Here is a 24962-nt window from a genome sequence, read left to right on the forward strand (position 1 = left end):
AAGAAAATTATTTGTAAGAACATTTTATTTCGACATTGTGGCTATATAATGATTCTATTTTCTATTTTCATTTTGTGCAAAAATATCTATCTTGCATTAAGCGCTAATTTTTTGTCTATTGTTCTTCGTCACGATGCTTTTTGTTAACAAACATAACTTTTCTATATAAAGTATGCATGTACCCAAAAGAACCCATGGTTGAGAACTCATCCACAGTCCTCTATTTTGCGCGTCCACTGTAAATACTGTTTCCGCGCCAAAACTTTAATAACAACAACTGCTCGTTCCGTTGTCAACTTCTTAATTGTAGATCTTTACTTTGAGAAATAATGGCTAATACTCAAGCACCACCAAGTCCCGAACTCGATGGAAACATGTTTGTGTTGAAAAGAGGTTTGTTATTACGTAGCTCTATATTAGCCATACCACTTATCAACCAAGAAATTTATTTTCTGGTTTATTTGATCCAAAAAATCACAAAATATAAAGCTAAGAAAATAACATCCAGGCCACCATGAAGCGTTTGTACTTACATAAAACAAAACAATGTATAAATAAGTGGGGCAAATTTGCTGTGGATCACTGCCAAACGCACCATAACATTTACGAAAATAATACTTCTACATCCGAGAGATGTTTGTTAGATCATTTTAACCTTAAAGATCGGTGCGACCACCGACCAGAAGGCTGTAATAAGCAAATTTAATGTTGACAGCCTAGATAAATGTTGTCTAATTTGTCTATCATAGCCTATTTATTAGTTGTCCCTAACTGAATAACTTTATTGTAAATTGTCGGTTTCTGCTGCTGATGTTTGATCTTCAAAATAAACCATAACTGGGCAACATAAATCTTCAAAATAAGCCATAACTGGGCAACGTAATGCAAAACGCAAGGTAAATACTAAGTTTTCTTAAAATGTGGTAAAATTGTACCATTGTAAGGTATAAAAGACAAAATACAAAAAAATACAAAAATATATGCTTATAACTTAGCATAATCAACTTAATTTGTGTGATCTGATTGCATAATTCTTATTAATTTCAATCCTCTGATTTTTTGTTCAATAAAATTTACATTTTTTTTCAGGTGGTCGGAAAGAGGAATGTCATTTTGACAAGATAACATCAAGGATTAAAAAACTGTGTTTTGGATTGGATCTAAAATATGTTTCTCCGGTATGACATTTTCATTTGGAGAAGCTGAAAACATGTAAGTGTATGAATATTGTATTATGTCTTTTTTTTTTTTAGTATGCTATTACCAAAAAAGTAATCCATGGCATGTATGCAGGAATTACAACAGTTGAGTTAGATACCCTGGCTGCTGAGATAGCAGCAGCAATGACAACAAAGCATTGTGATTATGGAATACTTGCAGCAAGAATTGCTATTTCAAATTTGCACAAGGAGACTAAGAAGAAATTTAGTGGTAAGATTCAATCCCTTATATTAATTTTTTTTGGCCAGGGGGTGGTTTTAGAACTTTGCTATAGACCAAATGACATGCCTCAGGGTTTGCAGAACTTGCATTTTTCTCTTAAAAACTTTGACAACCTTGAAATTTAAATGTTTCCAAAAGGATTCCTGTTTAGTTATGAAACTTTGACTTGCTGTTTCCACTAACTTAACTTATAGGTTTAATGTTCAACACAAACTATTTTTGGGTATTAACATTACCTTATTTTGTACCAATATATCTTTTTTATGTGCTTTAAACCCGTGAAGTATTTAAAAATAGTAGTGAAAAACTTCAAAAAGGCTCCCAAATTGGAGGAAAATAACTTTGTCTCACAAAGAAATGATAATTCAATTTTATTTCAATTTAGATGTTATCGAAGATTTATTTCAGTATATTAATCCAGAAATAAACAAATGTTGTCCAATGGTTTCTCAAGAAACTTATGATATTGTAATGGCAAACAAGGAGGTAAAATTAATTAAGTTAAACAAGAAGCCCTGGGTGCTCTAAGAATTTCTGCTTGCTACCAAAATATTTGATGACAACCTGCTAATTTGTTGTGTTATCGTGCCAAACATTCAAAGAGGTTTGGTGCATGAAGCTCTGAAGATAAAGCACACAAGTGACATTATATCTTACAACAAACGCAACCAAAACGAAACGTGTCATAATAAACTCACATTTTAAAAGAAATTGCTAACAAAAATACAGCTTATCATTCATGGTTGAAAGTCTTGCGATTGAAACGTTTATGGTCTTAAATGACATTTAGGTGACAAAAATCAAAATTTTGATGTCTCCATTATGTTCAGCATGCGTTTTTTGTTAACTGTGCCAAATTTTCTTGAAAATAGAGTAGTTTTAAATTTTGGACCAATTTTGACCTAAAATGACATTTAAGGTGGAACAATATCAAATTTTAATGTCACTATCATGTTCAGCATACTTTTTTTGTGATCTGTGCCAAATTTTGTCGAAAATAAAGTAGTTTTAATTTTTGGACCAATTTTGGCCTAAAATGACATTCAGGTGGCAAAAAATCAAAATTTCAATGTTGCCGTCATGTTCAACATACTTTTTTTGTTAACTGTACCAAATTTGGTCGAAAACAAATCCAATTTTGGCCTGCAATTGACCATTTGGGACAGGGTTAGTTAGTTAATCAGTTAGCAGTTGGAAACCAATATTATCCTCCTCTCAGAGGAACGTGAGATCCCAGGGTTGATTTTTCTCAAAAAATGCTCCAAAAGAAGAAAACGGTGGTTTTAAAGAATTTCCTACGCCTTCGGGCGCGGAAATTCAATGAGGAAACTCTGTCGAATGTATTAAGAAACTTCTCTCTTTTTTTGATGTCATAGACTTTTCACTTTTTATCTAGCACATCTAATAATTCACATAACCTGGATCTTTTTTGTCCATATGGCAGCTGTAGATAAGATAATCCCTTTGCATTAATCCTTTGCTGATGATTATTTTGTTGCAACAACATAAAAAAACCAGATGCAAATGATCGTTGAAAAAATTGGATTCAAAAACGACATTTTGGACCTGATAATTCGAACCCTAAAATGTGTATAATTGCATGCATTGTGAAATTCCTGTGCAAACTAATTTAATTGTATTCATCATAGAGACTTGATGGGGCCATTATTTCTGGTCGGGATTTTGAGTATAATTTTTTTGGATTCAAGGTAAGAAGCTCTTATGAGTAGCTGCACATAATGTGAAAATAACTCTGAATTAGAACTGTCAATTTTTTATTTCATTAATAGACTTTAGAACGCTCCTATCTTTTGAAAATTAATGGAAAGACTGCTGAGAGACCTCAACACATGTTAATGAGAGTAGCTGTTGGTATACATGGTGATGATATTGATGCTGTTGTTGAAACATACAACCTATTGTCAGAAAAATGGTTCACGCATGCCTCTCCTACCCTGTTTAATTCAGGTACTCCTCGTCCTCAAATGTCAAGCTGTTTCCTGCTAGCAATGCAATCAGATAGCATTGAGGGTATTTTTGATACACTTAAGCAATGTGCTGTTATTTCCAAATGGGCTGGTGGCATAGGCTTGCATGTTCATTGTATCAGATGTTCCGGTAGTTATATCGCTGGGGTAAGTATCAACATATCATATTTGTTAAAATGTATCTCAATTCATCTTTATTATAACTAATAATTGTCTTTACACAGACAAATGGCCACTCCAATGGAATTATACCTATGCTGCGTGTTTTCAATAATGCTGCTCGTTATGTTGACCAAGGAGGTAATAAAAGACCAGGTTCAATTGCTGTATATCTTGAGCCATGGCATGCTGATATCTTTGACTTTTTGGACCTCAAAAAAAATACTGGTAAAGAAGAACAGGTATTTAATATATAAATAAAATAGCATTAAATGTAGTTTGCCAAAAAGGAAATGAAAAGCTTTTTTGCATATTTATTTGCAGCTCCTAATATTTGTTTCAAATTTACATAGGCTTTAGATTTGTAAATCTCTTATAAAATATACATTAAGCCGTAAAAGAAAATTTTATATTTTGTTCTGTACCAAGCTAGTTTCTGACTGTTAATAAATTAATTTCACATTGCTTAACATTAATGTGTAATCTTATAGCGTGCTCGAGATCTTTTTTACGCATTGTGGGTTCCTGATCTGTTTATGAAACGTGTTGAGCAGAAGGGAGTCTGGAGTTTAATGTGCCCTCATGAATGCCCTGGTCTATCTGACTGCTGGGGAGATGATTTTGAAGCCTTGTACACCCGTTATGAATCAGAAGGAAAGTTCCGAAAGCAAATACCAGCACACAAACTTTGGTTTGCAATTTTAGAATCTCAAACTGAAACTGGTACACCATACATGCTTTACAAGGATGCATGCAACAGAAAAAGCAACCAACAGGTAAAATTTTGACTGCTAAAATTGAAACCTGGATGTGTTTTATTGGAAATATTGATTTTTTGACTCCTTTTACCTTCCTTGTGTTCCTACTCCTTTGTGTTTTCATATTTTTATATATATGCTATTGTGAATTATTAATACAGGGCAAGGTGTTGAGAGTAATAACAATATTTTTATTTAGAATTTAGGTACTATTAAATGTAGCAACTTATGTACAGAAATTATGGAATATACTGCTCCTGATGAGGTAAGCTGCTGCTATTGTACAATCCTATTTTTTTATAAAAAGTTGTTTTTTCAAAACAGCTTTGAATTGTGATGTCACATTTTTTCAGGTTGCTGTTTGTAACTTAGCATCAATTGCAATGAACAAATTTGTCACTGTGGATGAGGAAAATATAACATTGCCCAGTGGAGAGACTGAAGTACAAAAGAAATATGGTTTCGATTTCAAAAGATTAAAAGAGATTGCAAAGGTGTGCACCAGAAATTTAAATAAAGTTATTGATCGGAACTTTTATCCATGTGAGGAAGCAAAGAATTCAAATATGAGACATCGACCAATAGGAATTGGTATCCAGGTAGGGGCATTTTATTTGTTTTTTGATGTTTGTTATGGTTGCTTGTTGACAGATGATGATTTTGTGCGACTTAACAGATTTTACTTTCATTTCAAAATTTGTTGCAATTCCTTGTTGTTCTTATCTTGGTCGTTACATCTAGCAACTTGTAATGGCTGTAAAGGGGAACATATAGTAGTGTACTACTTGCAAATTTAAGTGATTATTGAAGGTACTGATATATCACATTTTAAAGTAGTGTCCAGTCAGCTAATATTCACAAGGGCATTGCAACAAAAGATGATTATAGTATGCTGTTTGTGATGTAAATTTTAGTAATCTGATGTCATTGATCTAGACAATTATAATTTTATTTGACCTGCAATATGTACAATACTAACTTAAATGGCTATTCCCTTTAGGGTCTTGCTGATGCATTTATTCTCATGCGATATCCCTTTGAATCAGACGAAGCGATTCTATTAAACAAACAAGTTTTCGAAACCATATATTATGGTGCTTTAGAGGCCTCTTGTGAACTGGCAGAGGTAAATGGTCCATATTCAACTTACGAGGGTTCACCTGTAAGTAAGAACATCCTGCAATATGATATGTGGGGAGTCACACCAACAGACCTGTGGGATTGGAGCGCCTTAAAAGAAAAAATTGCCAAGTATGTTAAATTTTCAATTCTCTACTTTTACTCTACATTATCTAATAAAACATCGAATTTTATCCACTTTTTCTTTTAGGCATGGTATTCGAAATAGCCTACTGCTGGCGCCTATGCCTACAGCTTCAACTGCCCAAATTCTTGGCAATAACGAATCTTTCGAGCCTTATACTAGCAACATTTACTCAAGGAGGGTTCTTTCCGGTGAATTCCAAGTTGTAAATAAGCATTTGCTGAAAGATTTAACTGCTTTAAATTTATGGGACGAAAACATGAAAAATACACTCATAGCTCACAAAGGATCCGTTCAGGTATGTTTGTTGTCGACTACTTCAACCGCAATGTTACGCGAATATGTCTGTTTTATAAAAACGAATTATTTTTAGAATATTGATGGAATTCCTAACGATATCAAAATTTTATACAAAACTGCCTGGGAAATTAAGCAGAAAGTTTTGATCAATATGGCTGCAGACCGAGGTGCTTTTATTGATCAAAGTCAGTCTTTCAATGTATTTATGGGAGAACCAAACTTTGCCAAACTTACTACCGTTCATTTCTACGGGTGGAAAAAGGTATGTAGTTTATTAATTTATCCATTTGTTACTGACTCTGTAGGACCATCGCGGTGTTCATTTTCTGGATATTAGGGTTGACATTCTAGCTTAATTGTTTTAGGGTTTGAAGACGGGTATGTATTATCTGCGTACTAAACCAGCTGCAGACGCCATTCAATTTACTGTCGATCAAAACAAATTAAAGAATAACTCGAAAAATGAATCCGATATGATGTGTTCACTCGATAACAAAGAAGCTTGTCTCTCCTGTTCTGGCTGAAGTCAAAGTACGCTATTTTGAGCGTGTACCTGTAACATTGTATATACATTTTAACAAGTAATACGATGCGGATGCTACGGCTATGCAATGTCTTTTTCAAGAAAATACAATACTCTTATTCAGTTTCAGTTTATATTTTCTGTGGCAAACAATTTTTTAAACCTTGCTTGAAATGTTAGATTATAAATATGTGTATGGACTTAATTTATTTTACTTTGAATATAACTTTACAAAAAAACTCTTTGTTTTTTATCTATTAACAAATAATTTCACGTTAAATCTTTGCACAGACAGCAACAAGATTCGTTGAATTTCGAGTGAAACTATTGGTAAAATTTTAGGAAAATATAGCTTTTTATGAAAATGTCAGAAATATAAACTTTCAAAATAGTTTTTACATTCAAAATATATAAAATGAAAGCAATTCTGAATATATGCATGTCTTCTCAAACTTAAAATCAAAGTCAAAAGAAGATAACATGTAATTTTTTATAAGTCAGTATTTCAATTTATTACTAAATCATCAAGACACAGTAAAATGAAAAGCCTAAAATAAAGCTTATATACGATTTGAAACGTATAAGGTAATTGTTTATTACACAAAGGATAAAAGAACAGTATTGAAAGAAGCATAATGCCGTTATCAATCCATTCATAATAACGGCATTATGGGATCGAGGGAAGAAACATCTTTAAAAAGTGTGCTAGAAAAAACACATCTCTTTCGCAAAAAATAAAATTGAAATAAAGATTTGACACTTGGTATGACATATTTTTAGGCTGGTTTGATAAAATTAATTCACAAAATATTTTCACTACCATAGTTCCTCACTTCCTAATTTTAACCGTTTACGGCACACCGATAAACGGTTTTTGAAAGTGCATATTTATCAATTTTGACAAAACTACATTTGCAAAAAACAGAGTGTAATGGTTATGTTAGGGTCTAAATAAATATGTCATGTTTGCTTGGGGCAATCCAGTTTTTATATTTGCTATTATTTTAAACGCAAGGAACCAAAGTGCAATAAAAAAATCTTCCATAATCGTGTTGTAAAATTTTGTTGCAGGATACCCATAAAAGAAAAGTCAACAAATGTCAATTTGAATAGTCCAATTTTTAACATGCAATGTTTAAACGGCGGGCAGGTTGATTTTGCCCGCGCCTGCATGAATACGGTAAGGTATTTATTCTCAGAGACACTAAATTACCCCTTCCCCAAGTTTTATCAATTACATTCTCTTTTCTTAAATAAATTGATCAATTTTAAGTTAATATTTGGTAAATTCTTGCAAATAGGGTCCCAAAGTAAACGTATTTGTGAGATTTATTCTTGTAAATCCGATCTCATTAAACAAATATTGCAAGTCTTTGAGAGAAATTTCATTGAGGAATAAAGAAACAAAATTTTACTTTGCAAATTTTACTTTGAAAAAGTTAAGCTACCTAGGCGATAGCTAAATGTAAACAAAATACCAAGCTAAAATATATAAAGCTAGCTGTCATCAACACGTCTACATTAGGGTTTTAATAACCTACCACGTGCTTAATCACCTACCACGTGCTCAACACAAACTATCTTGTTAGCTAGCTAGTTAAGTAACACTTTTCATATTTTAGCAGTCTACTTTTTTATGCCGCTATCTTCTTTCTTTATGTACAACGCGACACTATGACCGAGTCAGTGATATTTTAATAAATCTAACAAAGTAACACCAAACGTTTTTTTTTATAAATTTGGCTATAACAAAGTTTGTTAAAACTGTGCAGACTAGAAAAGAAAAGTTTAGTAATAACAGTACAATTTTTATTCACGCCAAAAATATGTTAGATTTTAAAACCAGACCCCTGAGTAAGCATATTTTTGAAAAAAGTATGAAAATTTCCACCCCTTTATATTTTCACTAAATATTTATCCAATCACATTTTTTCTTCATCCAGATGCGGTTACTTTTAACAATGTCATTCGAACTTTTCTTGATTTGTTGTTATTATGTTAATTTTACATTTCGTGTTTATATTGTTCTTGTTGTTTTAGCTGTTCAACTGAACTATCAACATTTTGTTTTCTGTTGCGTTCTGACTAAACTGTTTTCTTGTTAGCTTTTGAAAAATTTCGAAAGTGAAGAAAGCATGGAAAAAATAACTTTTTTAGTATCTTTTTACTTTCTCGTCGCTGGATTAGCAGCAAAAAACACCACCACCGTTGGTAAGTATAAACCATCCTTTTTTTGCAATCACCAATTCTAAGCTTCATGTTCGGTCAATTTCATTCATCTCATCCCATAACTCTGTGCAAGTGGGGATGCGGATCTACCACCCCGCAGTTTTGCCAAAGTTTCATTCTTAAATCTTTTTTATCTCGAAAACTCTCCATCCCGAAAAAAAAAATTCACTCCAGCACTATATAACAGAATTTTAGGACTCAAAAGGTTGCAAAATATGTTGGGTCGACTAGCCCAGATTTGGGCCATGAATCTCTCAAACAGTTCCTAGTTTGAGACTCCTATTCAAAGGCATATCTGGACCCTGAACCCCTAAAATGACTGTAATTTGGAACTTCTATTTAGTCCCATAACTCTCAAATCTCAGAGAGAGCAGAGAGAAAGAGAGAACTTGAAAATGGTTAACGTCTATGAAAAATTGACTTTTAAAACTAAGTCAGACTCCTCCTAAAGGCCATATTTAAATAAGCGAATCATGGAAGCCCTCATAAAGTGGTAAACTCTAAATTTACACTTAAATAAAAGTTAATTGGTTTAAGATTTTCCGTTTTCGTTTTTTCTTTTAAATAACTTAACAATCTTTGACGTTTTCTTTCGCCGAATTTTGACTACTTGAAAAGTCTGATAAAACCCTCTTAATTCCGTAAAATTGAAATTCCGTAAAATTGCAAGTTGGTTCGTCTGTGAAATTTAGAAGTCTAGAAGGTCAATCTAATTTGTGAATTTTGACAAGTTCTTTCTACTAAGTTCTTTATGATTATAAGTATAAATTATATTTTCATGATATGTACTCACGTCGAACACAATTACTGTTTTCTTTGATAAAAGCCAAGGGCGAAACTACACTACCCATAAAAGAATAAAGATAAGAACAAGGCAGGATATGTGACTAAAAACTATTGCAAGGAGTCAACGAAACAACGCGCTAGTGGTTTACTGCATCTGTGTAGTTTAAGAAATAGTCGTAATTGTTTTTCTCTGGGATAAATTTTGAACAATAACATTATATTTTTCAAAATTTTAGTATTTTACAACATCGCCCCCCCCCCAGGCCTTTTCTAAGCCTATAATATTCGGACGGGACGTAGTTCCAGAAATCGAAATAAAGGGTAATGTTTGGAGTTCTGCTCTTTCAGAAATTTTACACTTATTGCCTCAAAAAAACCATATAAAGAAATGTTAAGAAATTAAAATTGCATCGCAGGCACGTAATTTAGCAGAGTCTAATTTTTATCATCAGTTGTTCAAATATAACATTTTTTGTCACATCGTAAGTTGTTAGAAAGACATTTCCGAAAAATTGAATGGATTCTTGAACACGCCCAAGATATTATCTTGCACGTATTTGCTTATAGAGGACATTGTAGACGACGGGTTGGTCCTGCAGTTCTGTATTCAACGATATCAACTTGTAAGTCTTCATACCTTAACCCTATTTTGGTGGGATGGAGGGGTAGTTTTCATCTGTTTAATCTCAATAAATTTTGTTCAAAATAAAATAAAAGTTAGAAATTTTGTGATTTCTAGCGGGAAATAAATACCCGTTGGTACCGTGAAGGTATGTACAAAAGGCATTGTAATGGCGGACCAGAAGACAAACATCTCAACAATATCAAACTTTTAAATTATCTATGAATTCCAATTTATAGAATATCATAATGAAAATTAAAACCTTTATTCCTTAACAAGACCAATTCAAACTAACTACTCTCGTCAATATTTTCTTGAGATCGTACATTTTTTCTCGAAATCAGCCATCTTGGACGACTAGTTAGACTGACGCCATCATAGCTAGCCTCACAAAGTATGTTATATAACGTATTCTCGACAACCTCTTCGATGACATGACATAATTCGTTATTTTGTTTTAAATTTTGTCTGTCGGTTAAGAGTTGTTTTGAAGTCAGAGCAATCTCGTTTGTTTCAGCGGTGCATCTAAACGTTTCAAAATATGGAATTGGTTCGTGTTTCATATCATCAAGAGAATGGAAAAAGTTTTTGTCGATAAGTTGGTCTTTAATAAGCATTTGCAAGACATCCTTGACGATGTTTAATTCGTCACGTGTAGCAAGCTTCGTCGATGTTCTTTCTTGACTTTGAAAGGAGTGCTTTTGAATAAAATAAGAATAAAATCGGTCAGGATAATTTTCTTCAAAGTTTTGAATATAATGAGTTTCGACAAAAACTTCAAGCGTCTTGCACATTAAAGACGGGGGTATGGGTTTGTCTTCGCCGATATTTGATGGCCGCTCTTCGATTATAACACGCTTCTTTTTACTGTTATTTATAGGTGGTAGTGTGTCATACTTAAAAGAAGTTGTTTTCATTTTCGACTTCTTAGAAGTCGAATCCGAAATACCTTTATTAAATAATATTTCAGGGACGTCCCTGATAGTAAACAACTGCTTTAACTCTTCTTGTTTGAGTTCCCATATTCGCAAATCTTCTTCGAACTTCCTCATTAGTGTTTCGTCAATTATCTGGCAGCTAATTTGAAATTCATGCTTAGATGGCTTCACCTTCGAGAAAGCTTTGACTTTGCATGCGATTTTTTCGTTAGGTTGTAACTCCCCAAACGCAGGTTGTATGGATATAATAGATTCTGTTGATTCAAGCTGCCAGCGAAAAGACGCCACATGTTCTGTTGAAGTATTCGTCAAAAAAATTACTTTACGACTATCGCTGTACAAAGGTATATTATCAAATATAAGTTTCTCAGTGGAAAAGTTTATTAAAATTTCGGCAATACCTTTCTCAGAAGACGGATCTTCCTTCGCTAGTAAACCCATTATGTTTTGTGTTTTCTTTTTAATATTTTGTTCGGAATACTTTTAAAAGATTCGAACGAAGTTAGTAGCCATGCAAGGGTTTCATCTTTCTTTTTTTACTTTTACATCTGCCATATTTTTAAAACTACTTTTGTGTTCATTTTTTTAATTATTGTTGCTAAGGTTATTGTTATTATGTAAATAGTTTTTTTTGAATACACACGAGAATAAAGTATTGTAATTTGATCATCGAATATTACAAATTTAAGTTAAAAAAATGGCGGTCAGATGTGAGCTAGATTTGTTAAAATTTTGTTTTATAAACTATTGAATATTATTATAAAATACTCAAATTAATTTTTTTATCCTCGCACATTTTTTCTTCCCCTGCCCTCTTCTTAACAAGCGCAACCCGCAATCCCAGGCGTTAAAGCCACTATGGTACCATAAAAGCTTGTTTCCACTGGACTGCATTTTTTTATTTTGTCAAGTGCGCACTCACTTATAAATAAGCTCGTGAGTTCTTTCTGTTATAACAAAAAATGCAATCGAATCAAAACGAGTCCTTAACGCTTTTCGTAATGCGCCCTGCGTAACAAAACGCGTAACAAAAATGGTGACCGCAAAACGAGAGGCGAACAAAAATTAATGAACTTCTACAACAGCACAGAAATAACTATGATTTTTTCATAAGTAAATATCCATATTCCATCCTCTAGCAACATTTTTATAAAGTTTTCATGGCTGTGTGGGGCAAAAAAAATAAATTTGAGATGCACTTTCGAATAATTATCAAAACAAGATCTTCAACTCAATTTAAGCGCAAATATTATCGTAGTGCCATCATTTTGTAACCTTCGTTAACATTTCATGAAACACCAGTCGCGGTTAATAAAAGTTTTTTTTTTTTAATTTGGTTCTGTCTTGCACACATTACGAAACCTACCTACATGCGGGATTTCAGTCTTAATATTTGGTGTTGCTTATAAAAACATGTGTACGGCGAGCTGTTCTTCTAAATGTTGTTGAACTTCTGTAAATTTGTAGAGCATTTATTGTTCTTTGCGCAAATAAAACAGAGCTTTTTATATTTAGGGTCTGTTACAGCGGCGAGGATCAGTGTTTTTATTATGGTAAAGCACAATTTTCAGTGCAAGTTCATCCAATATATTGTTGTTATATAAATACCAGTGTCTTTCTAACAACACAAAATTTGATCTTGGTTGCATCTAATTTAGTCCCTTCATTTCTTTTCTTATAAGATATATTTCGCCGCTAAAATAAGAATAAAAGTAAAAGGCTACTAAAAGTTAAAAATACATTGGCCAGAGGAAGTAGAAGACGCAAATTGTCTTATCATCAAGTCCCGTTAATAGTTGAGCTATTTACAGTTTAATTATTTTGTTAAGAACGTGAAAATGTAAAATCACACTAAGTTATAATGTTTACAAATCGAGTAACGTCATTGTCAGGGTGTTACCTATAAAAGCAGATAATACGCTTGGAACGTGGCCATTTAATTTTTTTTTATTATTATTATTTTTTTTTATCTGACGATAAAATTTAAACAGAAAAAGAAAACCTTTCGAATTTGATTCTCTCAAATACTTGAATTCCAGAAACTTGAAGTTGATTGATTTGTGTGAAATGTTACCTCCATATATCTTCTCAGCCAAAGAAAGAAAGAAGCTCCCTCTGACCCTCTGAGGTTTCATATCCCTAATAAGGTTTTATCAGATTTGATTGAGGAGGGTGTCACTGGTCTAAGGTATCAAAAGAAATGCGAGAAATAAAACAATACTGCATGCAAAGTTTTTACTTGATAATCACTTGTTCACGTTTTCTTTTTTTATACCGCCTAATCAATCTTATGTACTTTTAGACGGGCGCGTAATGTTCAACCTCGTTTTTAAGGCATCTTGAATCTTTGAATGTCGAGACGGCAATACTTTGGTAAAGAAGTTGTAATGGGGGACACTGCAGAGAAGTTTCCGTTCTAATTATGAATAATTTAACGTGTTTTAGAGTACAATATACGTGTTAAAACTGGTAATGGAGCAGGATGTGGAACAGACTCTTCATTTAACTTAACTTTCATTGGCGCTGATGGAGAAAATGTAACTTTTTTGTTGGATGGTGAGGGAGAGAAGCTGGAAACATCAAAGTATGCAAAATTTTGTAGAATTTAGAACATCCATAATTAATTAAACGCCCGGGGTGAAAATTTGTAACTTTTGTGTTTATTTGAGGAAGGCGTTATTAGGGGTGTAATTTTTTAGATTATAAATTGTTTAATATTTATATGTATGATAAGAACCGCGATAGTCAATATAAATTCTTCTGCTAACTTTCAAATAGTTCCTCACTAAGAGAGACTATGATTTCAAATAAATGCTCCCTATTGGGCGTGTTTAAAAGAAAAAGGGCGTTAAATTGAAGCATCACGGTACGCAATATCTTTTTTGCGTCACCAAAATAATGAACAAAAGATACTTTTTTGTTTTTTTTAGAAGGGACGATTTCATCTTTAATGGCGATAAAGTTTATTCAATAGATCGAATGAACTTACAACGTGTGCAGAAAAAAGGATGGAGCGCGGATTGGTACATTCATTGGGTAAAATTTTGAATAATTACACGACTGTTATTCATCGTTTTGTTGATATGAGACCGCATGACATAAATAAAAAAAAATAAGGCGCTCGGTGGACTAAAGTAGGGACGTTTAAGTGTTGACAAATTTTATTACATTCTTGTCAATGTTTTTAAAGAGCGCCCCGAAATGATTTATACCTTTAAGATATTTGTTTCTCCACAACTACTAGTTGCAGTTACAAAGGTAACATTATCAAACATCAAAATTCTGCCGGATCCAACCTTGTTCCCAGGGCATTTTGCCTTGTTGATGAAGTTGATAGCGGCGAAATTGCAACCTCGTCTTCAGGGTTTTTTGCCTTTTTGACAACGAGGCGGGCGGCGATCATATCGATAAAATAGATATAAGAAATAAAGGTTGCTAAGCATTATGTTAATTTTGACCCAAATTTAAATCTAATATTTTCAAATGGGTTTTCAGCTAGCTAACGTTTACAAGACATTGGAAGCATATTTTATGCTTAGCTAGACATATATCTAAGCTAGCTTTAATTTTGTTTCCTATTATTGAACATATAACTAGATACATGCCACAATCTAAGACTTTTTAAGATAAAGTTTTGTGGTTTATCTCAAAGAGATCTTGAAACAAAATAAATCCTTTTGTAAAACACTTTTTCTCTGTGTATCTTTTTAGTTAACTGTAGAAGTCGACGACACGTTGTACGTCTTTCGAATAAACCGATGGATTCGAAATGACGTTGTTCATCATTATTATGGAACACTAGGTACGTTGAATTTTAACAGGATAAAAGAAACATTGCTTGTGTATTTAGATTTTTATTATACAGGAGGAATTTCGATAGTACACAGAAAGGGTACAAACATTTTTCTCCAATCATGTTTTTTCTTTCGCTCAGCCTAATCTCTGGTAGTTTTTTCTCAATGGGAGTTTTCACTGTGCAGTTCTATTAAAACCATACAGACTCCGAGGACGAGATTTTATGCACCAAATATGTGTGCACTAAAAACGTTAAGCCTAATTTCCATTCATTGAAATCCCACTGGCGATTGATAGTTGCTGATTTCCACCACATCGCGCGATTTGATGGATAATGAAAAACAAACATGGCACCCTCGACTAAGAGAAAGTTGGTCCTAGCATTTCAACAAACTAACTTGAAATTATTATTGTTATTGCGCTTGAGAAGAAGAACAGTGCGAAGGAAATTTAAGTTGGATCAGAAGGTTGTTTCAGGAAAAAGAAAAGATGGGTGAATTTCATCTGCTGGTAAAGGATATCCAGCTCTTTGACGGGTTAGCTTCATCCCTAACGAAGTCAATAAATATTTCTGTATCAAAATTTAATGTTTCCTTTTCTTTTTCTTTATCTTTATTGTGCTCAGAATTACTGAGATTTAAGATTTGTTTACTTTTCCTTAAAAAAAAGAAAATCTGGTATATTGTTTCTTTGGTAAAATGATGACGTTTGCAAAAAAATCAGGAAATCCGTGTTCTGATTGGCTTAGCAATCTAGCGCTCGATATACAAGATTTAAACGGTCATAACTTTTTTGCAATCGTCGGCAATTTCCCCCGATTAAAACATTTACAATTCGCACAAAAACCTCAAAACTTATCAAAAAATATCAAGCGCTGGAGGAAATTAGGCTTTACTTTAGCAAGCCTTTTTCCAACCCACACGTATCTAGAAAGATATAATGTGTTTTTACTAGTAAAGTTTAGTTTTTGAAACTGGTTTATCGAATTGCACAATAATAATAATGAAGTAATTTTTCTAATCCTTACTATAGTTACTGAACCTATTATATTATTATTAATACTCATTTAGGGATGTGTAAAGATGGATTCAAAAGAATACAAGAATGCCGGAAAGAAAAATAGAAAATTGCATATATCTTATTGATTTTGTATTTTTGTGGAATACACGTTTTGATTGGCGCGCGTTCACCCTTGCTGGAGTATTTTTCTTGACCATTTTGGATTTCTTTTGTTTATGCATGCCTGATTGGTTGGGCTAAAAGATCGGACCATATGCTCAAAAATTAAATTAGTAAAACAGGTTTTTCTCATCTTTCTCTCCAGAGTGGCGAAAATAAGAAATCAGAAAGTTCGTTTACGTTTTTGCGAACAATTTTTGAACACATTTTCTTCGTTATTTTGATTTGCATGCTCTCCGCCGGTAGTCAAATTTACAGTTTTTTAACTTTTAACATGCCCTTAGGCGCCATGTTTATAAAAAAGTCAACTTAAAGTTTTTAATTCAATTTTTGCATTCCTTCTTAATGCTGTTATTTAACTTTTTTCCCCTTAAGAGATTGATTGAGAGTTGTTCCACAGTTCTTTAGCCGCTAGCTTTCTTTTTTTTTTCTCCGCAATTCGTATGTAAACACTCTATTTATTAATTCCTAAAGTTTCCTTTTAAACCCTTTTAAGACACGTGTTTAAGTCAGACAATCATGTAAACATTACACACAAAGTTTAATTGAAAGTACACAAGCTGTGTTTTGCAACAACGAGGAAGAGATAAATTCTATAGTGCTAACCAAACACTGTGGAGGAGTTCATATATTATTTATTTGAGTAATTTTGAACCGATTGTTCCTCTGTCTAAAAGCTGGAACTACGTCGTGTTGTGCAGAAAAAAGGTAGTTGGATTTGTTTTGTTTTTTAAATTTTCTACAAGAAAGTGTTTAGTTTCTATATCCAAAAATTATTTCCGACAATTTAACTTTAAGTGATGACAATATACCTACCAGACTATGTAGATGTGTTTGATTTCCGTGTTTGCGACAAATGTTGAGCGCAGATCTTTTTTTAAAGTACACGAGATGGCGAAAACACATGCGGATGTATGTGTCAAAAATTTCCGTAACTGTAAAACCTTTTGATATTTGTGATTTTGAACCAAGTATTTATTTATCACAGAAATTTGACCTGTCAGGGCGGATACAGAAATTTAAGCAAATTAGTCCATTGTTTTTACAAAGTCGGTAAGAAATTAGCGTTCAAACTACACAAGACGTTAAAGGGCCCATCAGGGCTAGTTATATATATTAGCCACTTTTATACTGAGATTTAGGTAGACTTTACATAAAGTTTTAATTCAGGGGTGAAATGAAAATTACACTTCGGTCTTTTGTGTGGTCTTAAAAAATGTTTAAATGATTTCATCAGGTCTGAAAAAACAAAATAAATTTTATTTCCTCCTAAAAATACTCTGTAAACACGATTTGCCCGAAATGAAACTATTGCGCATGTTTATAAAGCTATTGTGCATGCACAAATAGCTATCGCGCATGTGTACAACATTATGGAGCATGTGCAGCTCACACAACTCCGATATGAAAAACTTCATGTGAACACTTCTGTGTCTTTGTTTATACGCAATATACGCGTTTGAAATCGCAAAAACAAGACTTTTGGTGAAAAATTAAGTACGTCCACCCGACTAGCTTGACATACCCTAAATCCGCCACTGCATTTCCTACTGATACTGATATCAACAAAGGTACTACGAATAGGGTCTCCCCAGCCCCACACGCGTCATGAAAGAAAATTTGTTTTTGTGAAAAACAACCCAAGGCTTCATTTTCCTTTTCTGAAATTCAAAATGATATTGGGGATATGACGCCATTTTCACCTTTCCTGCAACGCGAAAGAATTCCTCCTTGTTTATATACTTAGAATAAATGAAACCATCCCTCATTAATTTTTACGTAAAGCGAAAAAAACAAGCATTTTTTTACCTATATAGAAAAGATTGCTTGTGAAAGCGCTGATTTCGTTGAAGTATCCACTGCAGTTCATTTATCAACTGATCGTGTAAAAAGTGAAATGCTGAAGAGCTGCGGATAACCCTCTCTACCGGTTTGCGCGCGCTATTTGAGGTCCAAATCTTACATTTACAGTTCCTTATGAGTTTATGTGTCGACCTCAAGAAACCTAAATTTACAATTTCTCTTGCTGCATTGCACACATTGACACGATATTTTCGTTATTTTTCTTAGCTGTGATCCTTCGATACTTGTTTATTTTCAAAAATGGCCGAACAATTGCGAGTTGTCGTGACAAGTGCAGGAGGAAGAGTTGGAAAGGAGATTTGTGCGCGGTTAAAACAAAGTGGACGTAATGTCTTCATCAGAGCTTGTTGTAGGCGACCAGAAAGATCGGAATTTCTGAAAGACTTGGGTGTAGACGAACTTGTTCAGTTTGAGTACTCTGATCCTTCTACTTTCGAAGCTGCCGTCAAAGGCATGAATGCTATATATTCATCATCTCCTGATCCAGCTCTTAAAGGTCATCAAGAATTTTGCACGTTTTTAAAGAATAACAAGCATGGTATCAAACATGCAGTACGTTTATCTTGCATGGGTGCAGAACAAAATACTGCTTCTTACAGTGGGCACGCGTTCACCAAAGGTGCTAAAATTCCTCATATGCTAGAAGGGTACTGGCTTGCTGAGAAATACTTGATTGAAACTGGTATTCCCGTCACAGTTGTACGTGCAAATTTTTTCATGACGCATTTGGTAAAGCCTGATCTTCAAAACATTATGGAACATGGTTTTTTCACCTTTCCGTTATCTGATTGCAGAAATTCGTTTGTGTCAACCAATGATCTTGGTGAAATAGCAGCAAAGGCATTAGTTGAAGGTCCGAGTATTCACGGTGATAAATTTTATGATATCACTGGTCCCGAACCCCAAAGTATGTATGATGTGGCCGATGTATTGTCTGAAGTTCTTGGAAAGAAAATTGAGTACAGAGAAACAAGCCCCGAAAAATTCATCGAAGATTTCGGCCAGACAAGATGGGAATTCATTGAATATCTCCGAAAAGGATTTTATTTGCGCGTATCTCCTGATTATTACAACCTTACTGGAAAGAAATCCACCAACTACTTGCAGCATATGACTACGAAAGGTGCAGCTGGTGAAACAGGCACGGATGAACTCTCTCAAGCTGGAATGTGGACGAAAGGTGTAGATCTATTTAAAAATAAAAAATAATCAACTGTAAAAATGAATATGTAGAAATATGTGCTAAAAATACAACTTTATATCTACTTCTACTAACTTTAAAATAAAAACTACATTAAACTAATTTTTTTTAATGTCATCCACTAGTGACAACATTTTGCAAAGCGCAATTCGTTTAAATGTAACTCAACTTCTCTTAGATAAGGCGTGTTGGAAAAGCAAGCCTAAGAACCTCAATAAAAACAATGTCAAACTCTGAAAATAGTAGTGAAGTGTCTTTCAAAAATTCATTCTTGTCGGAGGTTTCACGCGCAGAATAACATCGTCTTGTACAATATTTTTGCATGTAGTTTCTTGATCACGCCTTTAGATCATTTTCCCCAAGAACTATTGTTTTTCATTGGTGTTCAAACATATATTCTAAGTGTCTGTGCGAAATTTCAGCTAGCCTTTGAAAGTCTTCACATAAGGTATAATTCTGGTTCATGTTTTGCTGTAACTTTGCACTGACGTGTTGTACTTTATATTTATTTAACCGAAAAATTGGACAAGAAACTAAACTGGTTTTACTAATGCATATGATGTCACCTTCTCGATGCTGACCCGTTTTAGTTCGAACAAAGTTTAACTTACCGTCATCGTCTTGCTGGTTGTCTTTTAGCTTTAGTTCTTTTAATTCCCCAATTCTAAAGAATCCTGCGAATCCAAAATTGCATATTCTAAGATGTAATAAATTGTTAGCATACTAGTATAGTTTAACTATTTCGGTGAGTATTTTTAGAGTTGAAGGTTCGTTTTTATTTCAGTTTGACAATTTCGAAGCTTGCCTGGTAGCGCATTGATCAGTTTGACTAGGTATTCCTGCGTAAATTGACCTCAGCGAATGCCAAAGGATGCTGATATGAGTGCACTGAGTTAAAAGACACAAAAACGGATGTGCTGGTTTGCTTTTGAACTTCCCTAAAAAGATTGCGACCATCTGGCCCACTTTACCAACGCAGGTTTATACTTGCTTGTAAAGACCCTAACTATGACATTCTTACGCTGGGATTTTTTAGGTAAATTCCATCTTGCGATTATATAGTTTGAAAAACGCAACAACAAGCGAATTATCTGTCTGTAAAAGCGCAACCCAGAAAGATATAGCTTCACAGCTACTGCAAATGATGCTTGAAAAAGGGAAAAATTAAAATCAAGCATTGCACGTAGTAAAGAAAGGAAAAAAAGAGAATTTTGTAAAAATGAAGAAACTTTAAATATTACTAGCGACTCTGTGTAAATAATGTAAATAAGGAAGGAAATAAATCCGCTACAATAGACACCCAAAGTTCTTTCAGCAGACACCAGATTGGCCTCTTCCAGCATTGCTACCATTGACTTGAAAGACATAAATGCATCCACGCCAAAGAAAAAAGATAAAATTAGTGGATACAGAATATTGATAGCTCTCTAATTCTTTACATCTTTAAGCTGTTGTGTTGTCTGGATTGTAAAAACCAGAACTTGGTACTTCGTGAAAGGGCTTTTAAGAAACGAGTACTTTTTTCCCTACTTTACGTTAAATCTTTGAACTGTGGTTTCTTTCAGAGTTTTTTTTACCTCTATGCCCTTTGGAAGAGGGTTAGATGTAAACAAACGAATAGTGTACACAATGCGTGCTTTGAGAAAAATTTCTCAATGAAAAAAATACACATGTCTTAAGAATATGCCGAAATCTATGACACATAAAAATTACAATAAATTAGTTCATACAAATATTAGTGCTACAAAAGAAGTGTCAGAAGAAACAAAGACCGACGCAGTCATGGAAGTTCTTATCTGTAAACGAAGTTGTGACCGTCATGCCAACTGGGGAAATTTAGTTACCAAGGTTCCGTGGGAGAAATGGAGGCATGGGGGTGCCAAACGCACGTTGGAACGATCAATAGAAAAACGAAAATTTCGTTATGTGAATTTTTTAGATAGTGGCAGCGATAGCTTTGCTACAGTGAAAAAGACCTATCAAAGAAATAAGGTAAACAAGCTTAAATGTTTTGGCCATTACCACAAAAGAGTTGGTACGTTTACGTCAATTGAAAAGAAAAGAAAAAGGATAACAGGTGGTGCAATCAACAGATTACAGAGTTATTTCAGTATAGCGATACAACAAAACAAGAGAATATTTAAAGGCAATGAAAGCAGAAACTCTTGCAAGTTTTTTTTTTCATGCTGCATCTTCTTCAAAAAATAATTGGCACTTCCCTCATTGCCTGGTGCTGATAGTTGGTGCATTTAACATAGAAAAGGCAAATAGAACTAACACATACAAACCAGGGCTTGGCTTGCTTTAGAAATTGTCTTAAAAGATCAGACCAATATTTGAAGATGATGATAAAGTTTTGCAAAAATGTTTTACGTTTTCTTGTCTCGCTTAACCAAGTAAAATTTGGAGTTTATGATGCAGTGGCCAACTGCAATATGGACAGTAAAAACCAGTGTTTTGATTTATGAAAAGCTGGCATCATTTGGTATGAAGTTACACATTAAAGGATTGCACAAACTTAAACAATAAATGACTTTTTCAAATAAAACAGAAAAATACATTTAAAATAAATAATGCATTTTAAGTTGACGAAATAGACGGGAGGCAAACAAATCCAGTTTCAGATATCTTTTATCTATATCTATTCCTCACAAATTATTTTGAAAACCACAGGATAAAGCGTCCCTACTGAGTCATGGGTATGTCGAGACTGTCAGTCTGCCTTGATATTTAGCCAACATAGGTGGTACTCTGCAGTAATCATGTTTTTAAAGAGGAATAAAAAATCTTAAATTTCCTTAGCTATTTTTTTTATAGTTTAATCTTTGTTCCTCCCATTTTAAGGAGGTAAGGAAAAGCCTTCATGCTGTTTGTTTGAATGTGTTTTGTAAAAAGACAGAAGTGCTAATTTGATTGCCAGTAAGACATTTATATGCAGGATATGTTCTGTCTGGGACCACATGCCTCCTTTCTGGTCCCTCGACAAACTACTCCCCAGCCTTTCAGGGAAGCATCTGTCTGTAACAAAAATTAAGCTTAAGGTTGAATAAAGAAACGCCCATTGTATAAGTATAGATTTTTTACCCACCATAAGGTTTTTCCAGAGACCCCTTATTCAAATGCACTAGGGTAGCAAAAGATTTAAACACTTTTTTGTTGTTGTACAAAACGAAACTCTAGATGAGCTGGCAGAACTGCTGGTATATTGGAGGACAGAACTCCTATTAATTGAGTTAGCTTCAGAATAGTGTCTTCTCTCGCCTTCTAGCACTGTTTCTGTATTTTTGTAATTTTTTCCCTTGTTAGATACGGACATTGTCACTAAATCTACCGGAATTGCAAAGAAATCTTTTTTCTGAATTGACTCCAAGACAGATTTTTTTAAATTTTTTTGTAACAGAAAAATCGAAGTGTTTCGGTAAGACCTCTATTTTTTCTCTATTTTTGCCTGTGTTGGCTCTGAAATAAGGGGTGTTTTGAACCCTTGTACTACTGACACGATACTTTTGTCGTGTGTATTGTCTGCGATATTTAAAAAACATTGTAAATCAACCTCGTCCCTATTGCTTTTTTCTCTTGCAAAATGGTTAACAGATTTTTATACAGAATTAACATCATTGTAAGTGGCTGGAAAGATTCTGGTATTCACGATACTGTTGGGTTTATCGAAGTTGCCCCTCTTGACCCATTTTCACAAATCGATCCAATATTAAAGGTGATAATAGAGTAACAAAAAACTCTGTTACGTTAATTGATCTTATCTTTACAAACAATTTGACCACAATTGTTTCATGTGACTTTATCGAAACTCATAGTAGTGATCACCATATGGTTTCATGTATTCGAAAGAAAAACCATCAAAAATTTAATTGTCGTACAATCATCGCTCAGGACTTTAACAACTACGACCCATAAAAAATGAACGCTGATTTTAAAACTGCCAACTGGTCAAGCGTATATAATTAAACCAATATTAATGTGTTAGAAACAATTTTCAACAAACATGCTTCTATTGTGGAAAAGAAAATTCGACGTAAACGTAGTGACTGGATTACCAGTAAAGTGAAACAATATATGTCTCATCGCGACAAGCTGTACAGAAAAGCGAGAAAATCAAAAAGTGATGCGAATTGGACGCTATATAGGAAGGCGCGTAGTAACTCATGCACTAACAAAATTAATAATGCTAAAAGCAACTACAATAAAAATCTTGTGAAAGAGCACGCAAGTAATCCAAAGAAATTCTGGGATGTTATCAAAAGTATGTTTCCATACAAGACGAAATCACTTAGTAAGTTTTACTAAGTGATTTCGTCTTGTATGGAAACAGCAGTCCGATAAAATTACCGCAAGTTCTTTTGGTTCCTTTTATGCCGGGGCAATTAAAAGAATTAAAGAAAAATCGAGTTTACTTACAAATTTTGTATGGAGATATCCAAGACGTATTAAAACGAGAACACGCAAACTATTCAATTTACGATACATCTCCAACGTATTTGTTATAAAGCAGTTAAAAAATCTGGAGTGGACAATTTACCATTTAACTTAATAAAAGACTGTTGTGAACACATTTCTCAAACATTGTGTCCCATTTTAAATCTCTCTATTAAATCTGGTAAGGTGCCTAAAATTTGGAAAAAAGCGCGAATTAAACCATTGTATAAATCTGGTGATACAAGTAACCCTTCCAATTATCGCCCTATATTGATACTTTCGATTTTTCGAAAATTCTCGAAAAAGCTGTGCATTCGCAATTATTAGAATTTTTGGAGGAGAACAATCTTTTAACTGAAAAACAGTTCTAGAATTGTTCTACAACTGATGCCTCAACAGTATTGGTTGATGACAAAAGATTTGATGTCGATCGCGGAAATTTTGTGGGAGCATATTTCATAGATTTAAGCAAGGCGTTTGATACTATCAGTCACAGCCAGTTATTATCGAAGTTGAAATCTTATGGTGTAGAAAATATCGATTGGTTTACAGGTTATTTGTTTGAAAGAGCACAAGTTTTTGAACTTTATAATTCTAACATAGAACGACCGATTGGGGTCCGCAGGGTTCCATTTTGGGATCATTACTGTTCATAATCTTTTTCAATGATATTGATGATCATGTGAAAAACTCTAAAATCATCAAATATGCCGACGATACATTAATTTATACTGCCTCTAACAACTGATAATATCGAAAAAGTTTAAATTGATGTTCTTACTGCTATCGATAAATACTTGCGTGACAATGACGTTATGCTGTTCGGAACCAGCAAAAAACGTTCCAATCAGATCGATGTTACATATCGGGATCACAAAATCCACGAAACCACTTCATACAAATATTTAGGAGTAATTCTGGATAAGACTTTATCGATGACTGAGAACTTCTTCAAAACTATGAAGAAACTAGTACAAGAGTTGCTCTGTGACAATAATTGAGGAACCGCACCGATCCTGCTGTGTCAAAGAGAATACATCAATGTATGTTTCTTCCTGTACTCACGTATTTGTCTACAGCTATGTTAAGTTTTACTGTCATTCAGTTGAAAACTTTAAGAACTCTGGAATTAAGAGTTTCCAGAATTGCTGTCTCAATCAATACAAAAGTCGTGATACGAAAACAAGCCTGCATATTTGTCAAAGGAGTGTTATTGAACAAATGCTGCTCAAATTATGAAGGTTATTTCGAGGTAATAAACCACGTCGCCAACACACGAAATAATGGTTTCCTGGTGCGTCTACCTAAAGTTAAACTTGAATTCGGTGCAAAAGCTTTCAGTTTTGGAGTAGCGAGACTATATAATAACTTACCAATTGAACTCTTGAATCCATATTATGACGCCTGTATACGTCTGTCCGTCCGACTGTCACGCAAAATGGTAGCTTAGCTGCGCATGTAGCGAGACGCACGCAATGCG

General features: G+C 33.8%; 4 protein-coding genes across 4 annotated transcripts; 3 read left to right on the forward strand and 1 right to left on the reverse strand.

Annotated features, from left to right (window-relative positions):
* Positions 1–237: 237 nt before the first annotated feature.
* LOC130655549 (ribonucleoside-diphosphate reductase large subunit-like) lies at positions 238–6558 on the forward strand. Its single transcript, XM_057458325.1, has 14 exons — positions 238–393; positions 1090–1178; positions 1254–1431; positions 1829–1929; positions 3093–3152; positions 3234–3578; positions 3656–3832; positions 4082–4366; positions 4548–4613; positions 4702–4947; positions 5349–5599; positions 5679–5910; positions 5986–6174; positions 6278–6558. The coding sequence occupies exons 1-14, from the start codon at positions 330–332 to the stop codon at positions 6434–6436; spliced, it is 2442 nt and encodes an 813-aa protein (XP_057314308.1). The 5' UTR covers positions 238–329; the 3' UTR covers positions 6437–6558.
* A 1869-nt stretch (positions 6559–8427) lies between these two features.
* Positions 8428–16000, forward strand: LOC130655555 (uncharacterized). The gene is made up of 5 exons (XM_057458329.1): positions 8428–8646; positions 13456–13594; positions 13941–14046; positions 14722–14812; positions 15876–16000. Exons 1-5 carry the CDS (start codon positions 8571–8573, stop codon positions 15926–15928), a joined length of 465 nt encoding a protein of 154 aa, XP_057314312.1. The 5' UTR covers positions 8428–8570; the 3' UTR covers positions 15929–16000.
* Positions 10275–11601, reverse strand: LOC130655553 (cilia- and flagella-associated protein 65-like). The gene has a single exon (XM_057458327.1). The coding sequence runs from the start codon at positions 11449–11451 to the stop codon at positions 10363–10365; it is 1089 nt and encodes a 362-aa protein (XP_057314310.1). The 5' UTR covers positions 11452–11601; the 3' UTR covers positions 10275–10362.
* A 483-nt stretch (positions 16001–16483) lies between the features above and the next one.
* LOC130655554 ((4-alkanoyl-5-oxo-2,5-dihydrofuran-3-yl)methyl phosphate reductase-like) lies at positions 16484–19146 on the forward strand. The gene is made up of 2 exons (XM_057458328.1): positions 16484–16692; positions 18055–19146. The coding sequence occupies exon 2, from the start codon at positions 18088–18090 to the stop codon at positions 19054–19056; it is 969 nt and encodes a 322-aa protein (XP_057314311.1). The 5' UTR covers positions 16484–16692; positions 18055–18087; the 3' UTR covers positions 19057–19146.
* Positions 19147–24962: the final 5816 nt, after the last annotated feature.

The sequence above is a fragment of the Hydractinia symbiolongicarpus genome, chromosome 8 (genome assembly GCF_029227915.1).
Source record: "Hydractinia symbiolongicarpus strain clone_291-10 chromosome 8, HSymV2.1, whole genome shotgun sequence".
Classification (NCBI taxonomy): domain Eukaryota; kingdom Metazoa; phylum Cnidaria; class Hydrozoa; order Anthoathecata; family Hydractiniidae; genus Hydractinia; species Hydractinia symbiolongicarpus.